The following is a 25,001-nucleotide window of genomic DNA, read 5'->3' on the forward strand; positions in this document are numbered from 1 at the left end:
ATAAAATGTATGTATAAAAGATTCTAAATTTTGCTTACTACTTGTCTTTTTAATTACTGAATCAACAAACTCGTTTATTATAGTTAAAAAAAAACTTTCTAAAATGTACAAAAGTCAGAGTGGCATTTCCTGTTCATTCACCGATAGATACGTCAATTTATTTTGGTACATATCTCGCTATCATTTTGTTTACATTTTTGACGTAAGATCGAGCGCAAGAGCCTGGTAAACAAAACGTATTACTATCTGTTTGCAACTATAATGCCCGTCCTCCATATCTAATCTTGAGAAAAAAATTCCTTGAAACACCCGCTCCTATAATTACATTATTTCCATAGGAAGCGAAAAAAAAAATATCATACTAGCTGTTTCTGGATCGACCTTGAAGTTATCAGGAACGTGTCGCAAAACGAAAGTTATATGTGGAAGATGAACTGAACCAACTACAGATCATTAACGTCTTATGACGAAATGAAAGTGGTGAAACGAGTTTCCGAAGTTCTTCCCATCCACGATATACATAGCTTCAACCAAGTTTCTCACGAACAGAATTACCGCTCACCACCAAACGTAGCGAAGGTTGAATTAGCTAGCATTTAGCACGGCCACAGAGAAAGTGCCTATTTATTTTTTAAAAAATGCCTTTGTTTAAAGAAAAATGGTATGTCGATGATGAACTCCTCGAAGAACTGAGGTCTAGGTTCCTAAATGATATTAACGCGAATCCAGAAGGTAAGCATGAAAATGTTTTCTAAAACTTAAACATTATTTTTCAGGTGTCTTCATTTTCGCTTATTAATATTTTTATTGTTTATTGCGTCCCTTTGTAATGAAATTTTTATTCGCCATTTAATCTACTTCTTCTGTTAAGCGGGATGTCATAAATTATTGAAGAACAAAGATTTATTTTCTCTTTAATTCTAATTTGGATATGGCAAAATTTATATAATTAGACTGATATGGTTTAATAACTAAGTCTGTCCAAATACTAACTGCGAGAATTATTATAACATTTTACATAATTATATTTATTTCCATTTACTTTATATAAATTTTAATATCTTAATTTCGCAAAGGACTGAATTCTCAGAGAGTTTTCTTTTGATTATTAATGTAAGTTTTGGGATTAAACTCGTTAATTTCTCATAGCGTTATTCACCCCCCCAAAATTCATTTCAATATTGCTGCTATTTTAAATGATTAAATTATTTCATTCTGTACCACGATTTCTTGTTATCAAGGGTTAGAGCTTTAGAAAATATTTATTTTAGTAATTGATCTGCTTCTGATATTATTTATACATTTACGCTACATGTAGAGTATTTTGTTTTTAATATTAGTAATTAAAATGTAGAGACGGAACGAATTATGCTTTTAAAACTGCAACTTTATACCCTCTTAGTAAAGATTTCTGTTTTATCTAAAAGGAACTGGGATTTCATTCAGTTCAAATGAAAGTTAGAATATATTAGTTTGTAATGAAAAATCGTACGATTTTGCTTATATGTAGACATACATGTTTATATATAGTCAGAGCATGACTCTTTAAGTCATAATTTCCTATTTAATAAATACCTTTAAACTTTATATAAAGAATAAAAATAAAGTAGCTTCTTTTATTTGAAAATTCTTACGAAATGGAAATTCCTGTGAAACTGCTATCATTTTATTATTTATATGCAACAAATTCTATATGATTACTAATAAATTTGAGTGAATAATGCAGAAATGTTGTTTTTACAACTTTATATTTATTTCTTTATTCCCCTTATTTCCTCCCCTTTATTTACACTTTACGTTCATTACTTAAAATAACGGTTTTCAACTGTCACCAAAATTTATCTCAGTTATCTAAAAAAGTTTAATAACTTAATTATTTAACTTGTTGAGCTTAGTTGGTTACTACAAATAAAATAACATCTATATAATTAACTGTTATTCTTGATGTCTTTACGAATGCTATGAAATTCCGAAAATAAAGCATATTATCGGTAGCTACAATGTTATATTCTTTTCCAGCATGTGAAATGAATTTTCAGGCAGTGAGGAAAATATAATGACCTCAATCATATACCTCATAATGCTGGAAACTATAAGAAAAAAATTAATCCTTGCAAACTACTTATTAAAATTAATTATTTTCTGTATAAGATGCTCAGTGAAAATCTACAACGTTATTAATTAATTAGACCATTCTTATACGTTATTTTCTTTTAAACGGATTTCTTATGACATATTTTACTGTCGATTATTTCTCATATAAGGAATCTCTAGCCATGTACGTATTTGCATATGACCGTTGTTAGAAACTCCGCTAAATTATTCTAGTACTGTATAACACTGATAATAATCATATTTTTATATGACAAACTTACCCAATTTAACATTTTCCTTAAGGAAGAACTCAGTACAAGATTCTTAGCTCGGAGGAGGGATACCGTATGATTATTATATCAACTGAGTTCTCTAAGATAGTTTCTGCGCCCTTAATTTTGTGTTTCATGTTGGTATGTGTCTCTTTTAATTATTCTCAGTAGTTTTAAGAAAAGGAATAAAAATGCTACTAAGTGAAATACAATGTAGTTACAATAAATAATAACAAAGAGGGGAAAAAACTTTGCAAACTGAAAACTTTACCTCACTATATGTGACACTTCAAAGGAAATTCTAACACGATGGTAATAACACGATAAGCAACATAAAAACAATGGTAAACTGATGAAATAAAATTTAATTGTTAAATAAAATTAAAACTAAAAAAATTCGGTTTTAGAATATCTATGTTCGTTCCTAGAATATCTGGCTAGGGATGGGAGAATTAAAATAATACAAAAATATCAAACTGTTAATCGTTAAAAAAAAAAATCTCATGTAGATCTCACATGGCTTCCTGCTGCACTTCATTTAAACTTATGCACTCGAATTATTCTAACTTACCGATCGCTCAAAGCAAGTTGAAAATAGTATCAAAAATTTAAAATTTTGAAATCAAATATCCCGGTCGATTTTTGTCTTAAGGAAAGCAAACTTCTTATAATTTTAATTTTTCATATCGAAACACCTTTTCCAATTAAATTACATAGAAATGGGAGATTGCATTAAAAGTTAGATTTCGTTATTTATGGATTTTTTTTTAATTTTGCTATTGCCGTAGCATGAATATTTTTGCCATTTAAAACACTTCTGGGCCTGTACTGCCGATTGCAATAAAAAGCAGAGGCGCAGAAAGGCATGTTAAGCAGTTCTCTGTTCTGGAAAAAGTCATTTATTCTGTCTGTACATGCCGCCGTCATAAAAAAAAATCGTCTAAATGTATGTGGCAACCGCCAAAATGCATATTTCCGTTGAAATATGATAACCGAAATTTTTCGTGATTACATTACTTCCTTTAGCTAGTGAGAAAGTAAAAATGCACATAAACAATTGCAGTCTGTGTTTTATTACAAAGCTTGAAGACATAAAATCTGAAAGGAACTGAAGATTTGCCACAGAGGAAAACGAAAGCCGAGTTTTATCTGGCTAAACTGATAACCTAACAGGGCGAATCATTCAAACAAAATATTATCTCTGTCGAAAGACTCCATAACCAAAGAAAATGCATCACTAAGAAATTTCAGATATAAAAGTAATATGGACCATTAAATTGCTGGTATGATGCATTTATCCAAAAAGAGTTCTATAACAGGTAGTTCTTATAAGATCCCAAACTCTGATCAAGTTGCATCATGATAGATTTGAGACAGATTCTATCAATTTGAGCAGCAAAGCGACAAGTGTCTGAAACTTGCCACTTCGTGCATCAGTAAAAGCAAATCACCCTATTTCAAAAATTATTTCATTAAGGGTAAGAAGAAGGAATATTAGACAAATTTATGAAAATTTTTAACGCACTTGAACATGTTCAGTGTAACTTTCAAAGTAAAGCAGATAAGGAAAAATAAAGCACAGGTGTTCCCATCGCCATTTAACAGAATTATCATGGAAAGGAACTGAAACATCAACCAGAAGCTGAACATCCATTAGGTAAATAAATATATTCTCAGTATAATAAAGAATGAAATTAACTAAGCAGGTAGAATAAAAGTAATATTCCCTTTGAAAGTATGCCACACAGCATGATCGTTTTGATTTCTTCCGGAAGTTTTGATCAAAACTCGAAATGGATAGCACTTTGTAAACAAATGTAAATCATGGTAATGCTGATTTATTTAATAAAAATAAAAACTTAATAAGTTCTGCAGGATAAAAATGCGATACAACTTATTTGTGAATTCTTACAAACTAGAGGAATGATCTATAACCATTTTCTAAAATATGACTTTTAACTAATTCGGTTATTATTAAAAAGCAGTATTTATATATTTGCTGCCTGCAAAGTTTTAAACATACAGAAATATGACTTTTGGATCTTTTCTGTCTATTTTTTTCTGATGTTCAAGTTTCACCAGCTTGTAAGGTATTTTCTCCCTACTCAAAGGCCTGCCTTCGTGTTGTAAATCGGAAGCATATCCGATTGATAATAAAGAAGTCCGAAGTTTGAGTCCTGGTGAGGACGATGCACATTTATTTATTTATTTTTATTTATTTATTTATTTTGTTTCCTGCCTCCGACAAATATCTAATGACTCTCCATGCGGTGCCCGAACTAAAATTTCGTGGACGATAATTCGTCACCACCAGAATTTGCCGATTTGGTCCCCTCCTTCCCAGTCTTCTTTTAAGTGGGGAGAATATAAAGTGTTTTCTTCTTCCTCACTGCGTGCTTTCGCGGTGTGATTAGAATGCACGTCTGACCGGTAATTAGGAGGTCTGAAGTTCGAATTTTTGTGTGGCCATTACTGATTTATCACGTTTTCTGAATTCAAAAATTCTAAATACTCTATAGAGGCACCTGAACTAAAATATGGTGATTCGTCACCACCAGGATTTGTCGATTAGATCCTCTCCTCTTAAGTCGCCTTTTAAGTGGGGGAGAATATAAAGAATTGTCTCCTCTTTGGCGCGTGCCTTCGTGGTGTGATTGGAAAACACACCCGTCCATATTCTTTATGTTTCCTGGCTTTAAAAATTTCTAAAATATTCTACAAACTGCAGATTATTTATGAAAACTAAAATATCATTGTTTTTAGAATATATCTTATAAGAAATTAATCTGTTTTAAATTATTACCGTAAAATGTTACTTGCTAATTATTTTAAATGTGACTTTTAAACTAAACTAAACTCAGTGGCGTAACAGCCCTAGTGGGCCAAGGCCTGAAGTGCTCCCATATCTTCTTTCTTGACCGTGGGCCCGGGATGCATGAGCATATGCCTTGGACAAGTGGTCATTTTGTCGCAAGATCCCCGGTGTTTAGTCCCTAAGCGAACTTGGTACTCATTTTATCGATCCACTCAAGGGATGAAATGCTGAGTCGACCTTGCCCAGCCCGAGGATCGAATCCCGGACCTGTAGTGTTGCTACGCAACCCGCTAGTCACTGCGCCGCCGGGCTTTCAAAATGACTTTTACTTTCCATTAATTTTTTAATATTAATATTTCGTACTACGTTGAATCATATCAATATGTGTTTCCCACAAATAATTTTCTATTTAAGAAAAATTTAGATATCTTGATATTTAATTTTTTTCAGAAGCTTGTTTGATACAGTAAATTAACAGTACTTTTGTCATTTGGTTTTAGTACAAACTTAGTCATATTTTGAGCTTTTCAGAACATTTTAAGAAAACATTTCCGCGATAACGACATGCGAACAGTTTTGTTGTTACGTGTCAATAGCTATGACGGTAATCTTTTCAATCATTGATCCACATCAGTATTGCGTGCATAAAGCAGTTACTGTTTTAATTATCTACAATAACTGTGTTTTCCAGCGTCTAAGGACACGCAAAGTCCTTTTGTCTTGAATTCAATAACTTGTAATTTGGTTTTTATGGGAAGGGAAACCTGTTTCCATCCTCTTTTGCTATATTTTTAAGCAAGTTTATTTTGCATAAAATTCCAGAAACATTCTTAATTAAGTCTTTATAGTTATTTAATAATTTAATTTTGATAATATGCACATGCAGTTTAAAGTGCATAAAATAGTTCGCTGTAGTATAATCTTTTTGCAATAAATGAAATGCATGTATTTCATTAAAAAGTTAAATAAATGTTTGGAAAATGCGTAACAGTCGTGCATGTTTCATTTATAACGGGATAAAGACAATGAAAGCAATTAAGTTCTGAAATTCTTCATTATTAAAGGAAAATGTGTTACGAAAGTGATATAAACACTGTAAATTCATGTCATTCATTTCTTAAAAGACGTGATAATGAGTGAGTGGCCTTTCAAAATATTATGATATCATTCTTGTTTGTGTTACAATGCTTAAGACGCTAACTTTGAAAGATACATGTTTAGTCAGGAAAGTATTTTGGAATAACAAACTACAGACGCATATGACGTAGGGTGGGGTTTCCTTGAAAAGCAAAACCAGTCGCTCATCCAGCTTAGAATGTAATGACACCTTGACCCATATATCCTATTTAACCCCCGTCTCATGAAAGCGATATGGAATTCTAATGAAGCTGATTCGCAACTTCCTTTGTGTAAACACGTGAACAATTAAAAGTCAGCCCGTCTTGAGTAATTAAAAATATGAAACCTTGAAAAGTTGAGTACAAACAAAACCTTGCACTTTCGGTATCCTTCTGAAACAATTACCTTTGATAATGAGGTAGAAATATCAGACATTATTTATGCTATAATTCGCAACACAGCGAAATAATAAGCAATACTTTTATTTTAGTAAAAGTGACGCTAGTTACATCAGTTAAATAAAAATGGTAAAGAATGTTAGCTGTTTTTTAATAGTCGGAAACGTAAGAAAACAACTTGGCTCCAGCCAGGATTCGAACTACCAATAGCTTATTACACATGCTGTTCTCTTTATAGCACAAGAGCGTACACGTGAAAATGCGATTATTCTTGCAACTGCGAACAGGTACAAGACCCAATCGAATAAAGTCAAGTAGTAATGGGTTTTCGTTCACCAAATTTTAACTCGTGTGCCAGCTTAGAGGATATTAGGTTTTTCAGAGCAGAAATCATGAAATGTCAACCGAATCGTCACAGACAAGCATCTTCCACTTGCTAGTCGGACGAGCTAACAATTCAGGGAGTATTCACATGATGGTCTAGTCGTCGTTAGTCCGAAGACGTAAAAGCCATTAACGCTGTTCACACCTGTGGATCCGGGTTTAACCGTAGCCATTCAGAGGTGATAAGTTTGAGCATGCATGGATGTGCATCTGACGCAGCGAAATCTTCGAGAGAATGTCAATTCATGTTTATTTCTCTGTTAGAGGTCGGTTATGCCATGTTTGTATGCATTTAAACATTTCGAACATGTAAAGAAAATCTTTATTCCAGTTTCTTTAACACTGTAAGGCCTGAGTGTTTAGCAATTATTACTCTTAAGCCTATTAAAATTACTTTTAAGCTTATTGTGCGTCGCAAAGCCCTCGTGTGAACGTTCCATTACACTATTATAGTCTTCACCGGGATACGATAATTTCTAACATTGTTCCTCACTTGAAGAACGACTGGGGAAGAGATTCGCGACTTACTCAACCAAATCCATGTCCTGGCGAGTTTTGTGTAATTCATGAACCACTGCAGAGATTGTGCAGGTTTTCTTAGCCAGTAACATAAGAAATGAACTTCAGTTCCCAATAATTCGAACCATGAATATTTTAACTTTTATATGGTTCCCAATGCATTTTCAATGCTAATTACTTCCTCGCAAGGGAATGTAATAATTCGGTACATAATAAGTTGAATTATGATTGTCATAAAAATTAATTTTACTCTAAATTTTTTTTAAAAATATATATATATATCTTCCTATCATATAGTATATCATCTTTCTATCGTATGTTATTTCTTGCTATGGTTTTATTTCTGAGCTAAAAGTTAAATGTTACAGAATTACTGCCAGGAATTTATTATTCTGATTTTCGTCTCCTCTCGATGTAGGCATTCTCAGTTTACTAAAATTCACTTTTCATTATTTAATTTTACGAAATAATACAATAATACATACTTCCTCCAGTGGAAAGGTACCCGAAAAAGAGTTTCACATTTTGCAAGAAAAGACTGAAAATAGCCTCTTAGTTTGTTTTTGGACAAAGATTGCAAATGTATAACTTCGGTTGTTAAAATGCACATAGATTTAGGTGAGTGTTACTGTCTTACTACTTCAGAAAGCTATACGTCAGCCATTTTTCTTTATATGGCATTGAGTATAGATTAAATCATCTATATTTCTACCATATTGTTGATTCAGATATTTTGAATATTTAGCATCTTTTTCCAAATAATTATTTGAGTCTAAATGATGATACAATACATGAATAACATTATCAGATATAGAGAGAAGATAATGCGTGAATTGTTCAAAGGTTTCAGTGGGAAATCCTCGAAAAACATTTAGGAGGGCAGGAAGGGGGATAAATAAAAGTTTATCTGCTTGTTAAAATAAATATGGTGGAATAGGCTTGGTTATCTGCTTAAGGAGGATATTTTCTTAGAGGACGTCCTAAGGAAAATTTACACTTATTCACATTACATGCAAAAACAACAAAAAAATTGCGTAAAAAGCATTCATGCTGCCATAGCTAAAAATGTATTTATTCTCTTTGCTCAGATTTTTAAGTGACAAAGAAAGAAAACATTCCCCCACGTTTCAAGCAGTTCTGCAGCGTTTTTGCAGAAAATATGTTTTTTCACATCAGAAAAATCGGAAAATTGATCGAGTCCTTGCGAAACTTCCATTCACTAGCTGAATGTATTAACTGCTACTCCACCAGGGCACGCATGGAAGGAATGTTATGAGTCCTCATACTTTAAAGTTATCCCAGAAAAGGATATGTACAATTTAAGATTTTTTAATGTAATTATGATGTTTGGCCATCGTCTGATCTCAGTTCCTTCGGAAATCTGTAATTTACTGTGCCATCATAACGTAAACCTTATATTTGAATTATAAATTAGGTCAACAAACTGAGAATATCATTACCTAAATGTTTCAAACATACAGTTTCGACGTGTACTACTGACAAATTTAGTATTTGAATTATTTTAGTTAAACTGGAAATAGTTTTTCAGTATCTAACAACTGAGACCGAATACTTCTGTTATCATATCTGTTTGCATAGTGGCACTGCAATTGATGAGGTAATTGCACTGCAATTATAAATTTCTTTCAGCACAAATCTTTTAAGCCACATTAAAGAAAAAAAAAGGGAATTTTTTCAAGACTCATTAAATGATTAATAAACCAAACTAAAAAAAAAAAAAAAAAAAGTGAAAGTTTTCAAATTTTAAATTACGGCCAAAGGGGCCTTTTTTTAACATCTTCAGTGTTACTTTTATTTATTAAATACCATGTTTTTCTTACTTAAACCATAAAATTCAGTTCAAGAGCAATATCGCAAAATAATTTTAAAATGAGGATATCTTTGGAATTTCCGATACACAGTCTCGCGCCCTGGAGATAAAAATGTTTTTCCTGTACAACGTTGTCATTGCTCGCTTTGAAATCCTTCAGTTTGTTAATCAAAAATTCGTTAAAGGTTTGCAAAATATGAAATCGATAATAAAACAAGTTCCAAATTTCAAATTTGAGCTTCCAGATGCCCATATTCGCAGGAGGATTACGTTGTTCAAAATTTGATGGCTGTAGGTACCGTTGTTTTATCACAATGCTAGAAACATACACACATTTATGCAGATTCTTCATTATTTTTTATTATTGATAATATTTGGTGGCAACAATTTGAAAAGTCAAACAACGCTTGCAGTGAATCAACGCAAAATGCCAAAACGAAATTAACCCGTAACAGGGGAGGTGAAAAAGTTGAACATAACAGGGAACGTGCGGTCTCAGAGACCGCGCATTATAATAAATTTTTAAAAATCGTCTAATTAAAATATCATCATGATATTTCACTTAGATGTTCTTTGAACATTTTACTCTGAAAAGAAAATATGTTTTTACACTTTAAAGTGAAATTAAAGTTTTCCCAGAAAATTTCCCCATAGCCTGAAATTTTTCGATGAAAATCATATGCTGCACTAAATTCTATAAAACTAAAAATAAGAATGTATCTATTTTGAATTAACTATTTTATCTATATTAGTTAATATTCAAAGCAAATTTTAGCCGCAGAAAATTATATGTAGCACAATACAGAAAAATTTTGACAGTACTTAAAATATCAGTATCTCACTGATTTTCTGATAGTAAACAATTTAGTTTTCGTTTTCTTTAGCATATTCATTGCATAACTTTTGCGTGCATTCCAAACAAACAGGGTCTTGGTAAGATAAACATAAATATACTGTCTTTCTTTTCTTGCTTGGGGGGCACAGACGACATGTTTTCCTTGATTTTAATTTTGCTTCTTTTGTGCACTGCTCCACATGCTTAGACTCAGCTTCTTTTCCTAAAATCCGCTTTATCGTCAGGCGCAATTCTCGATTTATTCTTGGATTTTTCCCTCTCGTGTGTAGTAGTGGTTGGACTAATTCTCTCGCTAATTCTTTCGAAAACACCATTCTGGTCATAACAGGGTTTTGGTTATAACCTTGGTGCAAAATGTATGCGTTTACTGTACAAAATGTATGCGATCATATCTACTAACCGGTAGAAAATAGCCATAGGCCAACGCGTTGTTCTCCTACTACAGGAATGGACAGAACATTTTTCATCTAAAGCATCAACACCACCTTTGGTTCTGTTATAAAAACCAATTATTTCAGGTTTCTGTGTTTCCGAGTTTGTTTCTATCGAATGATGCAATGATGACATCAAAACCACTGCTCGCCTTTTTCGCAGAAATTTTCTTCACAGTCATCTTCTTCACTAAAATCACTTCCAACTTCGTCTAGAATTTTTTTCAGTTCTTCTGCATAACGTGGATCAGAAGGATAAATGAATCTCCGTGGACCTAACTTCAGAGCCATGTGTTCACTACTGCCGAAAATTGTAACACTGAGAGGGAGGTGAGGTCTCACAGACCGCTCTAGAAGAATTTCAACAGATACATTTGCCAAAGCATTCCGATAAGAAGGGGTCAGAAAGAAGGTCACGAAACGTGAAGCTAGGGAAAGAATCCATTCACTTGGACAAAGCATGCAATAGGGGTGATGGGAGGAACATGTGGCGCGGTCCGTCAGACCGCACGTCCCCTGTTACGGGTTAATAGTCCTTCTGGGCAAATTGCCCTTTTGAACTAAAAAAAGATCGAGTCAAAAGTATTTCATCCATAAAATGCGATATATTAATATTAAATTCTTCGTAAATAATTTTCGAAAGTAATTTGTGTAAGCTTTAAATAATGCTTATTACTTAAATATTTTGCTCTAAGCAATCTTAAAGAAAGGAAGATTGATTTTTTTATTGATAAATAAAATGAAATAAATAATACCAAACTCTGTAGCATATTAACTAATTTAATTCTTTTTATCTGAATATCATGTATAAAAAAGCACAGATCTTAAAGTGTAATATGTAAATATAAATGCAGTTTGCCACGGTATCAGGTGTTCAAATATGATACCAATATAAGGAAATGGGAAAAAAAAAAAAAAAAAAAAAAGAAAAAGCAGTAGTTTATAAATTTTAAAAACAGCTCATTGTTCTAATAAAAATATTGCTCTTTTAAATAGAAGTCATTATTTGCGCTCTGTAAAATATTTCCCGTCGTCCAGTTTACTCAAAAGTGCATGGCTGTTCTCAAGTCTTTTGAACCCTGAACTGGAAATTCCACATTAATACTTTCATTGGTTACAACGTCAAAGCACCTGCGACCTTGAGCAGTACCTCCCTGCCTTGAGAGAAAGTGATGGGGGCATTGATTAACAAAGGCATCTGCCCCTTTCACAATGTTGACACCAACCGCTCCTTTGGAGTATTTGAAGTTCAGAAATCGAACAACTACTTTAAATTTCTGCGAAATCATACTCGGTGTCTGTAGTTTGTTTCTTTATTAGAATGCATGTTACTGATTTATGAATTTTATTCTTAAAGCCAAGTACTTGATGAACGAATGAAAATTCCTTCATTTTAATGTTACTTTCATTATTACAGGCAGAAGACTATTGTGCCTAAAATATTTAAAATGTAGTCACCTAATTTCGAGCATTATGATTCATGAAAACTGTAAGTGGCATATTATGAAATTTTTTCTTAATGAAATTCTCTAATTCTCCCCCAAATCATTTTTTAAAGTTTGTTATAATTTAAGTTATCATTAAGACAAAGTTAATTAAAGAATTCGGCTACGATAGGTAGCAATAGTCATTGAATTAGTCCGATTCCTAACGCTACCCAAACAAAAGAAGTGAATAACAATGTTGTTCAATTAAAAAAAAAAAAAAAAGAAAGAAAGAAAAGGAACTGTTTTCTGTGACTCCTCTCTTAAATATGCCATATATAGTTACAAAAATGTGAAACATATTATTTTTTGTCATGATGTATTACAGTGATAAATGTGCAGCATGTTATTACAGTTTATAAATATTACAAATAATTACACGTTCTAATAAAATTATTTGAATACGAATTTATAAATATATGAGTCTTAAAATTCAAGTTTATAGATTTTAAGCATACATAATGTTCTATAAAGTCATCATTCATTAATAGTATAATGTATAATATTAAAAAATATTAATATTCAAAACATCAATTTTTTAATAACTTTACTTGCATTAGTTGTATATTGTTGAATGCTCACGTATGTATATTAGTTAAATACAAGGAAAAGTGTACAGACGTCATTCAACCTTATACAACACCTGATTGTGAAAAAAAAAATTATAATTATATTGCTCTTAGTATAAATCTTTCTTTTAGTGTAAAGATCCTTTTTTAATTAAAATTAGATTAAATTAATTTCATTATCTGTTAGAAAATAATGGCAGGGAAGATCAACTTCTTAAAAGACTACCACATCAGCAGAACTCGAAATCCTCTAAGACCGTGGATAGTGGCGTTTAAAGAGAGCTCATTATACTTTTGGTAAAGTATGAATATTAATCGTAACATAGTGTTGCACTTTTATTTCCTTTCAAAGCAGCGGAACCGTAGTCCTATTGTTTTAGAAATATGTGAAATTAAAAAAATGGACACTGTATAATAAAAACGTAATTAGATTCAGATACACACTTTTTGGACACGCCTGAAATTCATTATTTTCCTCAGAATAATTTGTCTAAAGGAAATATTTAATAAATATTAATAATCGGAAGGTAAGTCAGGACGAAATAGTAAGTGTAGTCTCGTCTAAACAGTTTTAATTAATGATCACAAGTGTTCGCTTTATCATAAAATGTCTTTTCGCACAACGGATGAAACGATGAAGAGAGAATCCGTGCGTGACAGCACTGGAAGAAATGGCGCTAAGGCTAATTGGTTTATAATCTTAAGAGCTTAATGCTAATCATAAATACTACTCATTTTTACTTCCTTGTACGAAGTAAAAAGGAAGTATTGTAACCGCGAAAAGTTTCAGGCAGCATATTTCAATTGAAATATCCATTTTGAAAGCTATCGAATGCAATTTAACGATGCTTTTGCGTGACATCTGTACGTAAGGACAGAATAAAAGACTCTTTTCCTTTAAAAAAAAAAAAAAAAAAAAAAAAAATCATAAAACCGCTTTAAAATGAATTCTGAAGAGAATTTTTCGTGGTGTCTGTACGTAAGTACGTATCTCGCATAACTCAAAAACGCGTAGACTCAGAACGTTGAAATTTTGTATATAGGACTGCTATATTATGTAGATGTGCTCGTATTTTGGTTGCAATCGTCCGCACCAAACGCATATATATATATATATATCCACTCTGTTACCCGGCTCAGTGATCTCAGTTTTTTTTACTCATATATGTTTGTAATATGTGCATTTTTTTGCTTTAAAAATGATTGAATTATGTTGTTCTTATCTTCCGCTTAAGGTTTTCATGCCTTAAGGAAATCTGCAAGCAGTATTTGCTAAATTATCAACAATTTAAAAGCTGCTCAAGTGCGGTTAAGCCAAATTTTTAAATAACATGGCGGACACGTTTGTTTACATTTGAAACAGCAGAATAGTAGATTTGTTGCCGATCTATAGAGACTGAGCTTTGCAACAACAAAGACAAATTTACTTCGTAATTTTTAATATAGATATTGAGTTTTTATGTATTTTTGCCTTGTCGCGAAGTGAGAACTGAATTAATTGAATGAGAAATACTGAATCGTCTGTGAAAAACTATTTCTTTTTTGTTTTGTTTGCTTAATTTCTTTTATACATCGTTCTAGATTTATTATAGCATTTGAATAGAACATGTGGCAACGATTAGATAATTCTTCAAATGATATAAATTTTGTGCATTCTGAGTTATAATGTGAACAAAATATAACGCTGTTAAGTGAACCTAGCGGCAGAGTGTCGCTATGGTACACAAATATAGTAATTTTAAAGAGTGCATTTATTCTATTGCATCTTATGCGCTATCGACGAAGTAAATTTAATTCAATCCAATAAGTTTAAATGAAATGCAAGAAAAAATGCGTATCATTTAATGTTCCCTACAAGGAAGTCATGTGATGTGCACATCAGATATTTTATTACTCAATTCATCTATACAATGGACAATGATAACTATATTTGTTAATGTATACATCCCTGCTCATGCTTTGATTTGAAAATATTGCACGATCATAGTATATCGCAGGGTCATAAAATGTTTCGGATTTACAAATCAATGACTTAACAATCACAAAATTTTTGAAAGTATATTTAGAATTCCCCATAAAGTGTTGTCATACATTTCTGTTTATATTAGCTATACTATTATACCTGCTACATTATTTCTTTAAAAATAATACGTAAAGATAACACTTAGGAGTAGTGTCTCTTTATTTGAAGTGTGGTTCAATTCAAAAGTGAAACGAATATATTGAGGTTTGAGACTACATTTAGCTGCTTCATAACGAGAACTTGTCTTCATAATGAGCTTATTGTCGTCGTATTTAGAATAATTCTAATACATTAAATGTTTATATAAATGTATAAGGTATTTCTCCCGCTTTCCAAGCGAGTCTTCGTGGTATAGTGGTCAGCACGCTGAGCTGGTATTTCGCGGTGCGTGGTTCGATTCCCGGCAAAGTCGGTTGCTAAATTTTCAAGCTCTCTTGCTTCCAAAATATGGCTAATGACTCTACAAATGTAATATATTGTTCTCAATTACACGCCTATTTTAGTTACCAAATTTGAAAAGTTTTGGATTATCTTCTAATATATTTCTTTTCGAAAGTCTGTTCAGAGTTTCAAGTAAAGTATCACATCCGGTCTATTAATTTTAGCCCAAAACTAATATGTTGTTCTCATTGATATTATTAAAGTCTTAAATACTAAAATTGAAAAGTTTTTAATTGTAGTTTAATACCGTTTTTTATTTAAAACTATTATAGGAAACAAGTAAAAAGTTATTTCCTGTTATTCATTACACTGCTACGAACATCCCGTAAAGTATCACTCCGACTCTCCGATTTTCCTAAAATCTAATCTGTTCTTTATATGAATATAGAGAATTTGGAAGGCTGATACAACAGTATCATGGAACGTCACACTCAAACATCATAGCAAGATTCATTGAGAACTAACTCACTATCGAATTTTGGGACCGAAAACATTTCCTCCGTTATCTATAAATTGGAGGGAGGTTAAAAATAATGCTTTTGATTAATTAAACTTTATCTTAATTTAATAATAAGATTTTCATATTTGCAAAAAATACTGTAGTAAAAAGATGCATTCTCTTTCATTTTACATGTTAGATTAAAATAAAGGGCTAAATAAATAAAATGTAGTAAACTGAGATCAGAATATTAATTGAACAAAAATGCTGTATCTGAAATATTTGATGACTGCTATATTTAGCTTATCATTGAATAAAATAAAAAAAAATTAAACTGCATCTCTTAATATTGGTAATAAATAAAAAGCCAGTGCTTAAAGGAAGATTTTTTTGTTTATTCTAAATCTGACACTTAAGACTGCTTTCTTTCCTTGCAGAAGCGAAAAACTACCATCCCGATGACATCAAAAGAGTTAAAGAAAATGACTGGTATATTGGACGATATCTACTACATACGGAGCAAGATGTTGAGTTGGCTTACAAAATGCTTAAAGAATCGCTGAAATTCAGAAATGATATGGAAGTCAACAGTAAGTATCTAGTAGTACAATTGTATAACAGTTTTGTGTTCTGTTGAACATTTTTATCTGTTGAGGCGTTCTTTTAAATAATTTTTTATGATGAATGTAAACTATTTATGCAATAAAATGCCTTCGAAGAATTTTAGCCGCAGCTAAGTCAGTGCAAGAGTGTTAAGTATAGCAACGTATATGATTTTATATTGTCTGCTTTCTGGCAGTTTTAATTAACTAATTCAGCCCATGTAATTAACTTGTATTTCGCTTTATCTTCCAATCTCATCACGTTTTATGAATTGAAAAATAAGCTTTTAAATTAATGAAGAAATAAAATGTAATCAGTTCATTTTATTGATTCTTTGTTTGTATGAGTTACATCATTTAGCTTTTTCATGTATTAGTAAGTAATAGCACAGAACGCGTTATGTGCGCTTTCTCTAGAACGCATCTGCAAGAATGAAATGTTTCCGATTTGCGTTTTGACGACTTCCGAATTTTTATACTATTTTGAATATCATCTTGCCAAATGAAAAATGTATTTAAATGCGTTATAAAAATGTGCGTAAAATTGTATGTAGTCCATTTCTCTTGAAGATAAACCAAAAGCAAACAAAGGAATAAACGCATTATCATGCAGGCATGCCACTTTTATTGCCTTTTCCCTAAAGTATGAACTTAAAATGACTTAAACGACCTAAAATGAAGTAATTAAAAGGAATGTGTGTAAAATGTCAAAATTCTGATTTTAAAGAAGCATAATTAGCTGAAATTCGAATGATTCTTCGGTTTTCATTTAGTTAAAGTCAAAAACACAATGGTAAATGCGTTCTTTAAAGATTGTGCTTAAATTGTCTTATATCAGAAGTATACACGCATTTCTTTTATTGACCGTAAAAAAACACAAATAAAAAAGGTACATATAAATATACATAAAAAAGTATTAAAAAGATATGTATAAAAGGCGTTGACTTAAAAAATTTTGCAATTATAAGTATTAATGCAATGAAGTTACTTGATTTTAACAATTTGCAAAATGTTGAGTGATTACCGTTATTTCAGCTTTAAACAAACTCATTTCATACGCTTTGTTATGAAAAAATACATTTGTAAAGATTTTATGTGATGAAGTTAGGGTAATTATATAAAATATAATCATATTTTGCTATGATGCTGAATCACCAGTAACTTCTGATCACTCTTTTACGAGGAAGATTTCAGAAATATTCCATGTATCATAGCTCTTAGAAATCGGCATACAATGCAGCGTGCACAGTATTGACTTCTTATCCAAGTTTTCGAAATTTCATTTGTATAAAACCAAATTTACGAATTTTTTCCCCACATTTTATAAAAGATTTTTTTTTTTTTATTCTGCACGTGAAATGAATAAAAATATGCGAAACCTGTAAAAAAATATACAATATATAGCATTCATTTACACTGAGAGAATCATTTTTCGGATAGGTAATTATTTATTAATGAAATAACTTCGTATATGTTAATATTTATTACTGATTAAATCACTTCATGTATATTATTGTTACTATATATTAGATATTATATAATTATTTGACAGGAATATAGATACAACTGTGTTACTGACAAATATGTTAGATTTGATCGTAAAAAATACATATAAAAATGGTACAAATAAGTATACAAAAAAGTATTAACAAGATATATATAAAAGGCGTTGGCAGTATAAAAAAAATTGCAATTATAAGCATTAATCTAATGAAGATATTATATAATTATTTGCTAGGAATTTAGATACAACTGTGTTATTGACAAATATGTTAGATATGATTCAAGAGAGTAAATTTACTGGACCCCCTTTCAATGCTGTTTGAATTGTTTTTTGACAATGCTGTTTAGTAAATTGCTTCGTGAAAGATTAAAATTAATTCCTTTCTTTCATTTTAGCCATTTCTGTAAATGCAGGCTTCCCGTTCCTTCGTGTAACGGATTTCCGTGGTTTTTATTATATAATATTTATTTAATGCTTTCCAATTTCATCATGAATAACTGGTATTGAATAATAACATAATGTTTAAACTTCTTTATCATAATATAATTTGAAAAATAAATAATATTTAATTCAATAAAATGAAATTTACTATATTCAGTTCATTTCACTAACATCAAATCATATTAAAGTTTTATGAATTAAAAAACACAGAAAAATGCTAAAGAAATATCTTCACGTCATAATTTATTACTGTTAGGTATTTAGACACAGCTGTGTTGCAGACTAATTTTTCAGATTTGATTCAATTTTTGACTTCTGATTTGATCAAAGCTGATAGTTTATTGTATCCGATTTACAATATTTTTGCTTATTTTTTGACAGTGTTCTTTTGAAAATTGCATTGTGAAAGTGCAAAATAAAATCATTTCTTTAATTTTATCCGTTACTGTAACTGCAGGCACTTTTCCCTTCACATAATGAGTTTTTTTGATTTTTTAATATATATAGCATTTAATACTTTTGAATTTCACCATGAGTAAGGCATTAAATAATGATATAGAATTTAAATTTATGATAATGCGAGTAAAAATACTTATTTACTTTACAGTTTAATCAATGAAGTGTATTCGTTCCTGTTTACTTTACTTATATCAGATTATATTATAAATATTATAATACCTGCTGTGGCTTTTAACTAACTTAGCGATGTCATTTACCGTAAAAAGTAAGGTGTTACGTTTGTTTTATGCTATTAATTTTCACCAACAGAACAGCTAACTATCAAATAAATAGATAAAGAATTAAAGCACTTCAAGTTTATTCCACCTCTACACTTGTGAGTGAATAAATTAAAATATACAAACATGAAATTAATTAGCCAACCTGGACCTGGTTTCCAGGTAAAGCTTCCTTTCAAAATGAATATAAATTAAACAAACTAAATTCTATTAGAGACTATAAGATTTCGTAAACCACGAGAGAATTTCAAATTTACCAAACAGGAGCCTCACTTTAAAATATCCCCAGCAACTTTAGCATTAGCGACGAAAATTCTTGATTTTCTTTGATCGGCAGTGCAGCGGAGCGCAGGTCAAATTCTCACACTCTTATTCGTGAATATCTGAGAAATTTATAATAGAACTGCTTGCCACTCAGATCGACATAAATTTTGGAACAAACGGAGCCTCGTGACGAAAAGAGGTAGAAAGGAAAGAATTTAATGAAATGACATTCGTTAGTAAAACTTAATGCCATAGCATGAATTTAAAAACATAGAAAAATGCTAAATGAAAGTCTTCATGGCATCATTTAGAAGCTGTTCATTTGATAATTGTTACTAGATAAAATTTCTCAAAATTTAATTTTTATAAACTATAAAGTGTATTTAAGTGCAGCATTATTTGTTTATTTCTTACAGCTGTAAAAAAGAGCGATCTTCCAATAGAATACTTCAACGTAAGAGCAGTCATATTATACAACAAAGATGTCAGGGATCATCCAGTAGGTAAGTAGAACATAGAGCGTTAATTCCCTTGTAAATAGTTTATATAAAATTTTTAGAAAGGAATTTTACTGAGCATTTCGTTCATATTGCAGTTGTAGTTAGATGCAAGACACACTTCAAAAAAGAAGAAACGAGAAAGTTGCAACAGCAGTACATGCTGTATTGGGTAGAGAAAGGCATCCGAGCTTCAAACTGGGGCGTTGTTAGTATACTATTCGATTGTACAGATTCTGGCATTGGGAATATGGTAAGATGGATATTCTGTTACGTTCTAAATACTTTCATCGAGATATAAAATCTATAAGGACTGTTTATGAATTTCGTATTACACTTCCAAAAAAGGATTACATATATCCAATTATATAGTTACACGTGTCTTATTTTACATTTCATGTATTTACGTATCACATCAGTATATATACAGGATGATTCAGAATTCATCATCAATATTTGGTGGGGAGGTAGAGAATTAGGAAAAGAAGGAGATTTCACATAGGAAAGTATGGGCGCAGTCGAGCGCATGGTTGTGTAGAGGGCGCTGTGTGTACACAACATCCATACATAAGCGCAACTGTTTGACGTGTGCAGCCAGTCGTCATTCGACTAGGTGACTTTGCAGAAGTAACATGAACCGGTATATGTGGAATGAACTTGCAGATATGCATGTAAATGCCAGGCATATTCCAGAAGGTCCGGTTGTCCATGCAACGCCGTTGTGAGTCATGCATTCTAGCACATGGTCAGCAGTTCGAGCACCTCTTGTAAGTCTGTTAAACCGATGCAAAGAAATGTTACATGTAAGATAATAAATGTTTTTTTTTCCTTACTACTTCCTTTTTATGTGTTCTTTCCATCATTGAACTGGGGTTATTTTGCCCTACTACCTGGCATATGCGCCCATGCATTCGTGAAATCTCCTTCTTTTCTCATTCCCTACCTCCCCACCAAATATTGATGATGAATTATGATTCGCCCTGTATATATATATATATATATGAAATATAATGGGTATATATGTAGAATGGAATATATAGGGAAATTCTCAGTATATGTAGTACCGCGTATATGGAAATTGAGCGCTTTTAGCATCTTTAGTGTTGAACCAGTTTTCAACAAAAATGTATTTCTGAATAATTGTTCCTGCGAAAAATAAAAATGATGTTTTAACCATCAAGCCAGCTGCGATTTTCCAATCAGTGCAATAGTCAATCTATGCAATAATCTTCTCGGCCATGACTCAAACGTCATTTTTTTTCATCTTCCGCGAAAAATTATAGCATCATAAATCAATATACAGAGTGTATCGGTACCACGTTTCAGAACTTCTAGAAGGGTAGGGTGCAGCCCAACGACTCGAAATCATATAGAAATGCAGGGTCTGAACTGCTTTTCTGACGTGATACATGGCGTTGCGCGAAAGTTCCGAGAGATCTTTGCAGGGATTCGTCATTTCGCACAAGGACGCGAGGTTAGTAGGATGAATACTTTTACGGACGCGAAGTTAGCTGATACGCATTTGGACCTGTAGATTGTAGTGGGTCAGCCACACAATTCTCGTACGCTCTCGCCACACAATTCTCGTACGCCTATGAGGCGTACACCTAGCCATAATTTCTTCGCAAGGCTGCACTGGATGTTAGCTGAAATAGGTTTATTTCGAAGAGCTGGAATGAATCGGGCACTATCAGCACGGACAACCAGACATCAAAGAGAATGTGCTACATCAGGTACAGGGGACTCCAAATTTGAGTACACGAAATGTAGTGCACGCAGTTAGGGTTTCCTGTTCCAGCATCTGGAGGATTCTCAGAAATGAAATGCATCCCTTTCACGTGCAACGTATCCATGCACTTCAACTGGGCGATTGTACACCTCGTATTGCTTTTGCACAATGATATCATGAAACATGTGCTACAGATTCCCATTTCATTGCTAATGTATTGTTCATCGATAAGACTTCCTTCACAAGGAAAGGAATATTCAACACACATAACGCTGATCACTGGACGAAAGAGATGCAACATGAAATTCCCTCATGCAACACGAAGTCGTGCAGCGCGGGTTCGGTTTTCGGCTAATGTTTGGGCCGGCGTTTTGGGGGATCCCCTCATCGATCCGTACCTGCTGCCTTTCCGTCTAACCGATTGCAGCTACTTGATCTTTCTGCAACAAGTCATGCTACAATTTTTAGATGACAAACAGAGTTCTGTATCGATGCGAGAAACAATATGGTTTCCTTGCCCGTTTCAATCATAACGTTCGTATCCACTTAGACGTCAGATTTGGTCAACAGTGGATCGGACGTGGTGTTCCAGTGCGTTGGCCTGCTTGATTACGGGACCTATTATGTCTTGATTTCTTATGGGGGGCATATGAAGACACTGGTTTATTACATCTACGTTGACAACGCCGAGGAGCTGGTTGCACGATCGCAGTAGCTCTCGGGGAAATTGTAGATATGCCTGGAATATTCCAGAATATTCGGAATTCCAAGCTCCGTAGATGTGAGACGTGCACTGAACTCGATATACGAAACTTCTACACTATCTTTGACTGATGCTACTTTTGTTCATGTAAATTTGTTATTAAAACTCATATTAACTTACCTAAAGTCGTTTAATTTCTGATGTTTCTGTGTACACCAGTGTGTCAGGATAGCATTTCCGACCTTGCATTGCTTATATGATTCCGAATAATCGAAGTTCCCCCTACCCCTGCTAGAATTTCTGAAACGTGGTACTGGGACACCATGTATATATACATATTAACATTGTTTTATAAAAAATGTGTCTAATTATTAAAAAAACTCGTTTTGAGAAAAATGGGAAAATGAAAAAAAATCTTTCTTATCAACTACATTTATTTTATTTTTTAACTTCCTAGCACCATAATCTCGTTGTAAACTGTAGTGTCATGTTTCATTTTATTTTGTCCTTTAAAGACTGTTGCTTCCTGAGTGATTTCATAATTTTTTTTTTTAATTTGAAGAATGGAATTTGCCATTTATTGCTGTATATATATATTAAACTTTTAAATTTTCGGCACTCCATTTCAACAAAAAATAACTTCTTTATAAAACATATAACTATTTTGCCTCTCCGATTTCCTTTTCGAAGTTTCAGTCCGTCCATGTATATGTTTATGTAAATACTTCTTCGACTTGAGATCTCTAAAAATAATTTTTAGTGCTCATAGACGTAATTCCGAAAAGAAATGTTTACTCGTTAACACTGTTGACATATACAGAACGTAATAAGTACGAAAATTGCTGATAAGTCTCAATTAAAAGCTGTTTAAAAGACGCCTCTTTTGAAACTCTCTCTTTACAAAAGGTGCGTGTCTGTCATACTTTACTAGCATTTGTACTAAAAATCTAAACACGTTATAATTTTGAGACTAGCAATGTTCCCTTTATTTTTTAAAAATCAAAATGAAAAATCAATTTTTGGAAGGTTAATTTGTTCCTACTCCCCTTAGGAAAAATCTGTGCATGCGCCTTCTAGGTTTGCTACTGATTTACTAACTGAATTTGTTATTTTTTTCTAATGACTTCTGAAATTTCGCCTCGAATGCTCAGATAGCAAATGTGAACATTTTCCATGATTATACTGAAAAAATTGAGAAAGCTCACCTAATGAATCAGTATTCCTGATTAATCTATATTCTCCCCCCCCCATTCTTGTCGAACTAGAATGATAGAGTGAATTAGAGTGTTCTAACCAACAGAATATAAGGCAGGGTATCGAAATTCATTCGAATCTCAGAGCTCTGCTTTGGCATTTGAATTAAAATAAGCGTTGCAACCTGCTGGAGAAAATAACGCAATGAGCCAGAAATACTTGATAAACGTGCAGGATGAAATGTGTGATCTGAGAGCAATATAAAATGAAAGTAACTTACCCCCAAAGAATGACAATTCAAATAATACAAATCAATTAATATTTATTATATCTTGACATCATTAAATTTTGAATCAGTACCAGCAGAAATTAAGTAAATATCGCCAGACAGAGGAATAATAGCTCTACCATTTTGAATCCTAACTTCTCGTACGAGAAATGCGTAATATTCCAATGAAAATAGATCTCATTCCATCAACGTAAAGCAAAGTTTCGTGATTAAAAATGTCAATTTTATTAACGGCGGAAATTGAGTTAGCTAGTTATCCCAATATATTTTTTAAGAAGCACAAGGCGAAGTTTTAAATCATTCGGAAAGAGGAGCACGTGCACATGAAGTCTTTTCGAAGATTTTTAAATTATAGAACATCATTAATTATCAGTAGTTGTTAGGTATATAGATATTTTTAGTTGTATCTTCAGTTCCAATTTCTTTACTAGAAGGAATACCATGGCTTTACATCCAGCTACGGAGATGGCAGTAAAAAAAAGTACGAAAATGAACAAAAATGGCACACGCGTCAGCCGAGGTGAGGACAGCCAGACGCCGTCCTATACCTTCGGAGCCCAACAGCAGAGAAGAACAAACCAGTTGTAGCCGTCAATTTCGCGTTGTCATTCAGCGGTCGCAGTGAACACACTTGACGTTGAATAAATGTGGAGGCTTGCTGCACACAACTTAACTGCATTCATTCCATGGTAATGGTGTTCAGGAATTAAAATTAAAAAATTAAAAACATTACTAAATATAAGAAGGGGAAAACCGCAAAATAATGAGATTTATTTCTTATAGAATTTTAATATGACGAGCTATTGGAAATGCTAATTATTTTGACGTAATAATTAAAAGTTTTCTGCTTAAATAAACCGAATATTTGAATATCTGCTGCAACACATCATTAGCTATATTGCATGAATGCATTCTTCGCTTATCGCCGTTGACTGTATACATTGCTTATCAAAATTAAAAGATATTCATAGAAACAAACGCAACGATTACTTAAATAATTCAAAATAATTTATGCAGTTGCATTATTTAGCATAAATTACCTAATTTATCTGTTGATTAATCTCAAAATATTAAATTTAAATGAAATTTGTGTCGTGCAGCTGTAGAACGACTGATTCGAATTCTTGTGGCAGTCTCAAGATCTAAATCTAATTCTTTGGTAGTGGCTTTACGGTTTCTTCGAGCTTATAATGATCGAAAACGGTCTTCGTTGCTGTTTAATGTTCTCGACCAGGCTGATTTCACCATTTAAAAAATGGACATTTCGGGGGATATTCTGATCTAAGACGACATTGAGTTGTATTCCCCCTTCTCGAGTCTACTAATCAACCGCCATTTCTAACCTTCACTTAAATCATGCCTTTGA

At 32.3% G+C, this 25,001-nt stretch overlaps 1 protein-coding gene across 1 annotated transcript in view; it reads left to right on the top strand.

Moving 5' to 3' along the window:
• The first annotated feature begins 468 nt into the window (after positions 1–468).
• Positions 469–25,001, top strand: part of LOC118201210 (motile sperm domain-containing protein 2-like) — a 50,621-nt gene continuing 26,088 nt past the window's right edge. Inside the window, exons 1-4 of the mRNA XM_085815257.1 lie at positions 469–732; positions 16,113–16,265; positions 19,640–19,726; positions 19,819–19,973. Coding sequence (XP_085671383.1) covers positions 639–732; positions 16,113–16,265; positions 19,640–19,726; positions 19,819–19,973 — 489 coding nt within the window. The 5' untranslated portion in view covers positions 469–638. The remainder of the gene's footprint in view (positions 733–16,112; positions 16,266–19,639; positions 19,727–19,818; positions 19,974–25,001) is intronic.

This window comes from Stegodyphus dumicola, chromosome 4 (assembly GCF_044657685.1).
Source record: "Stegodyphus dumicola isolate Sdum_Otavi_A_Nest chromosome 4, ASM4465768v1".
Classification (NCBI taxonomy): Eukaryota; Metazoa; Arthropoda; class Arachnida; order Araneae; family Eresidae; genus Stegodyphus; species Stegodyphus dumicola.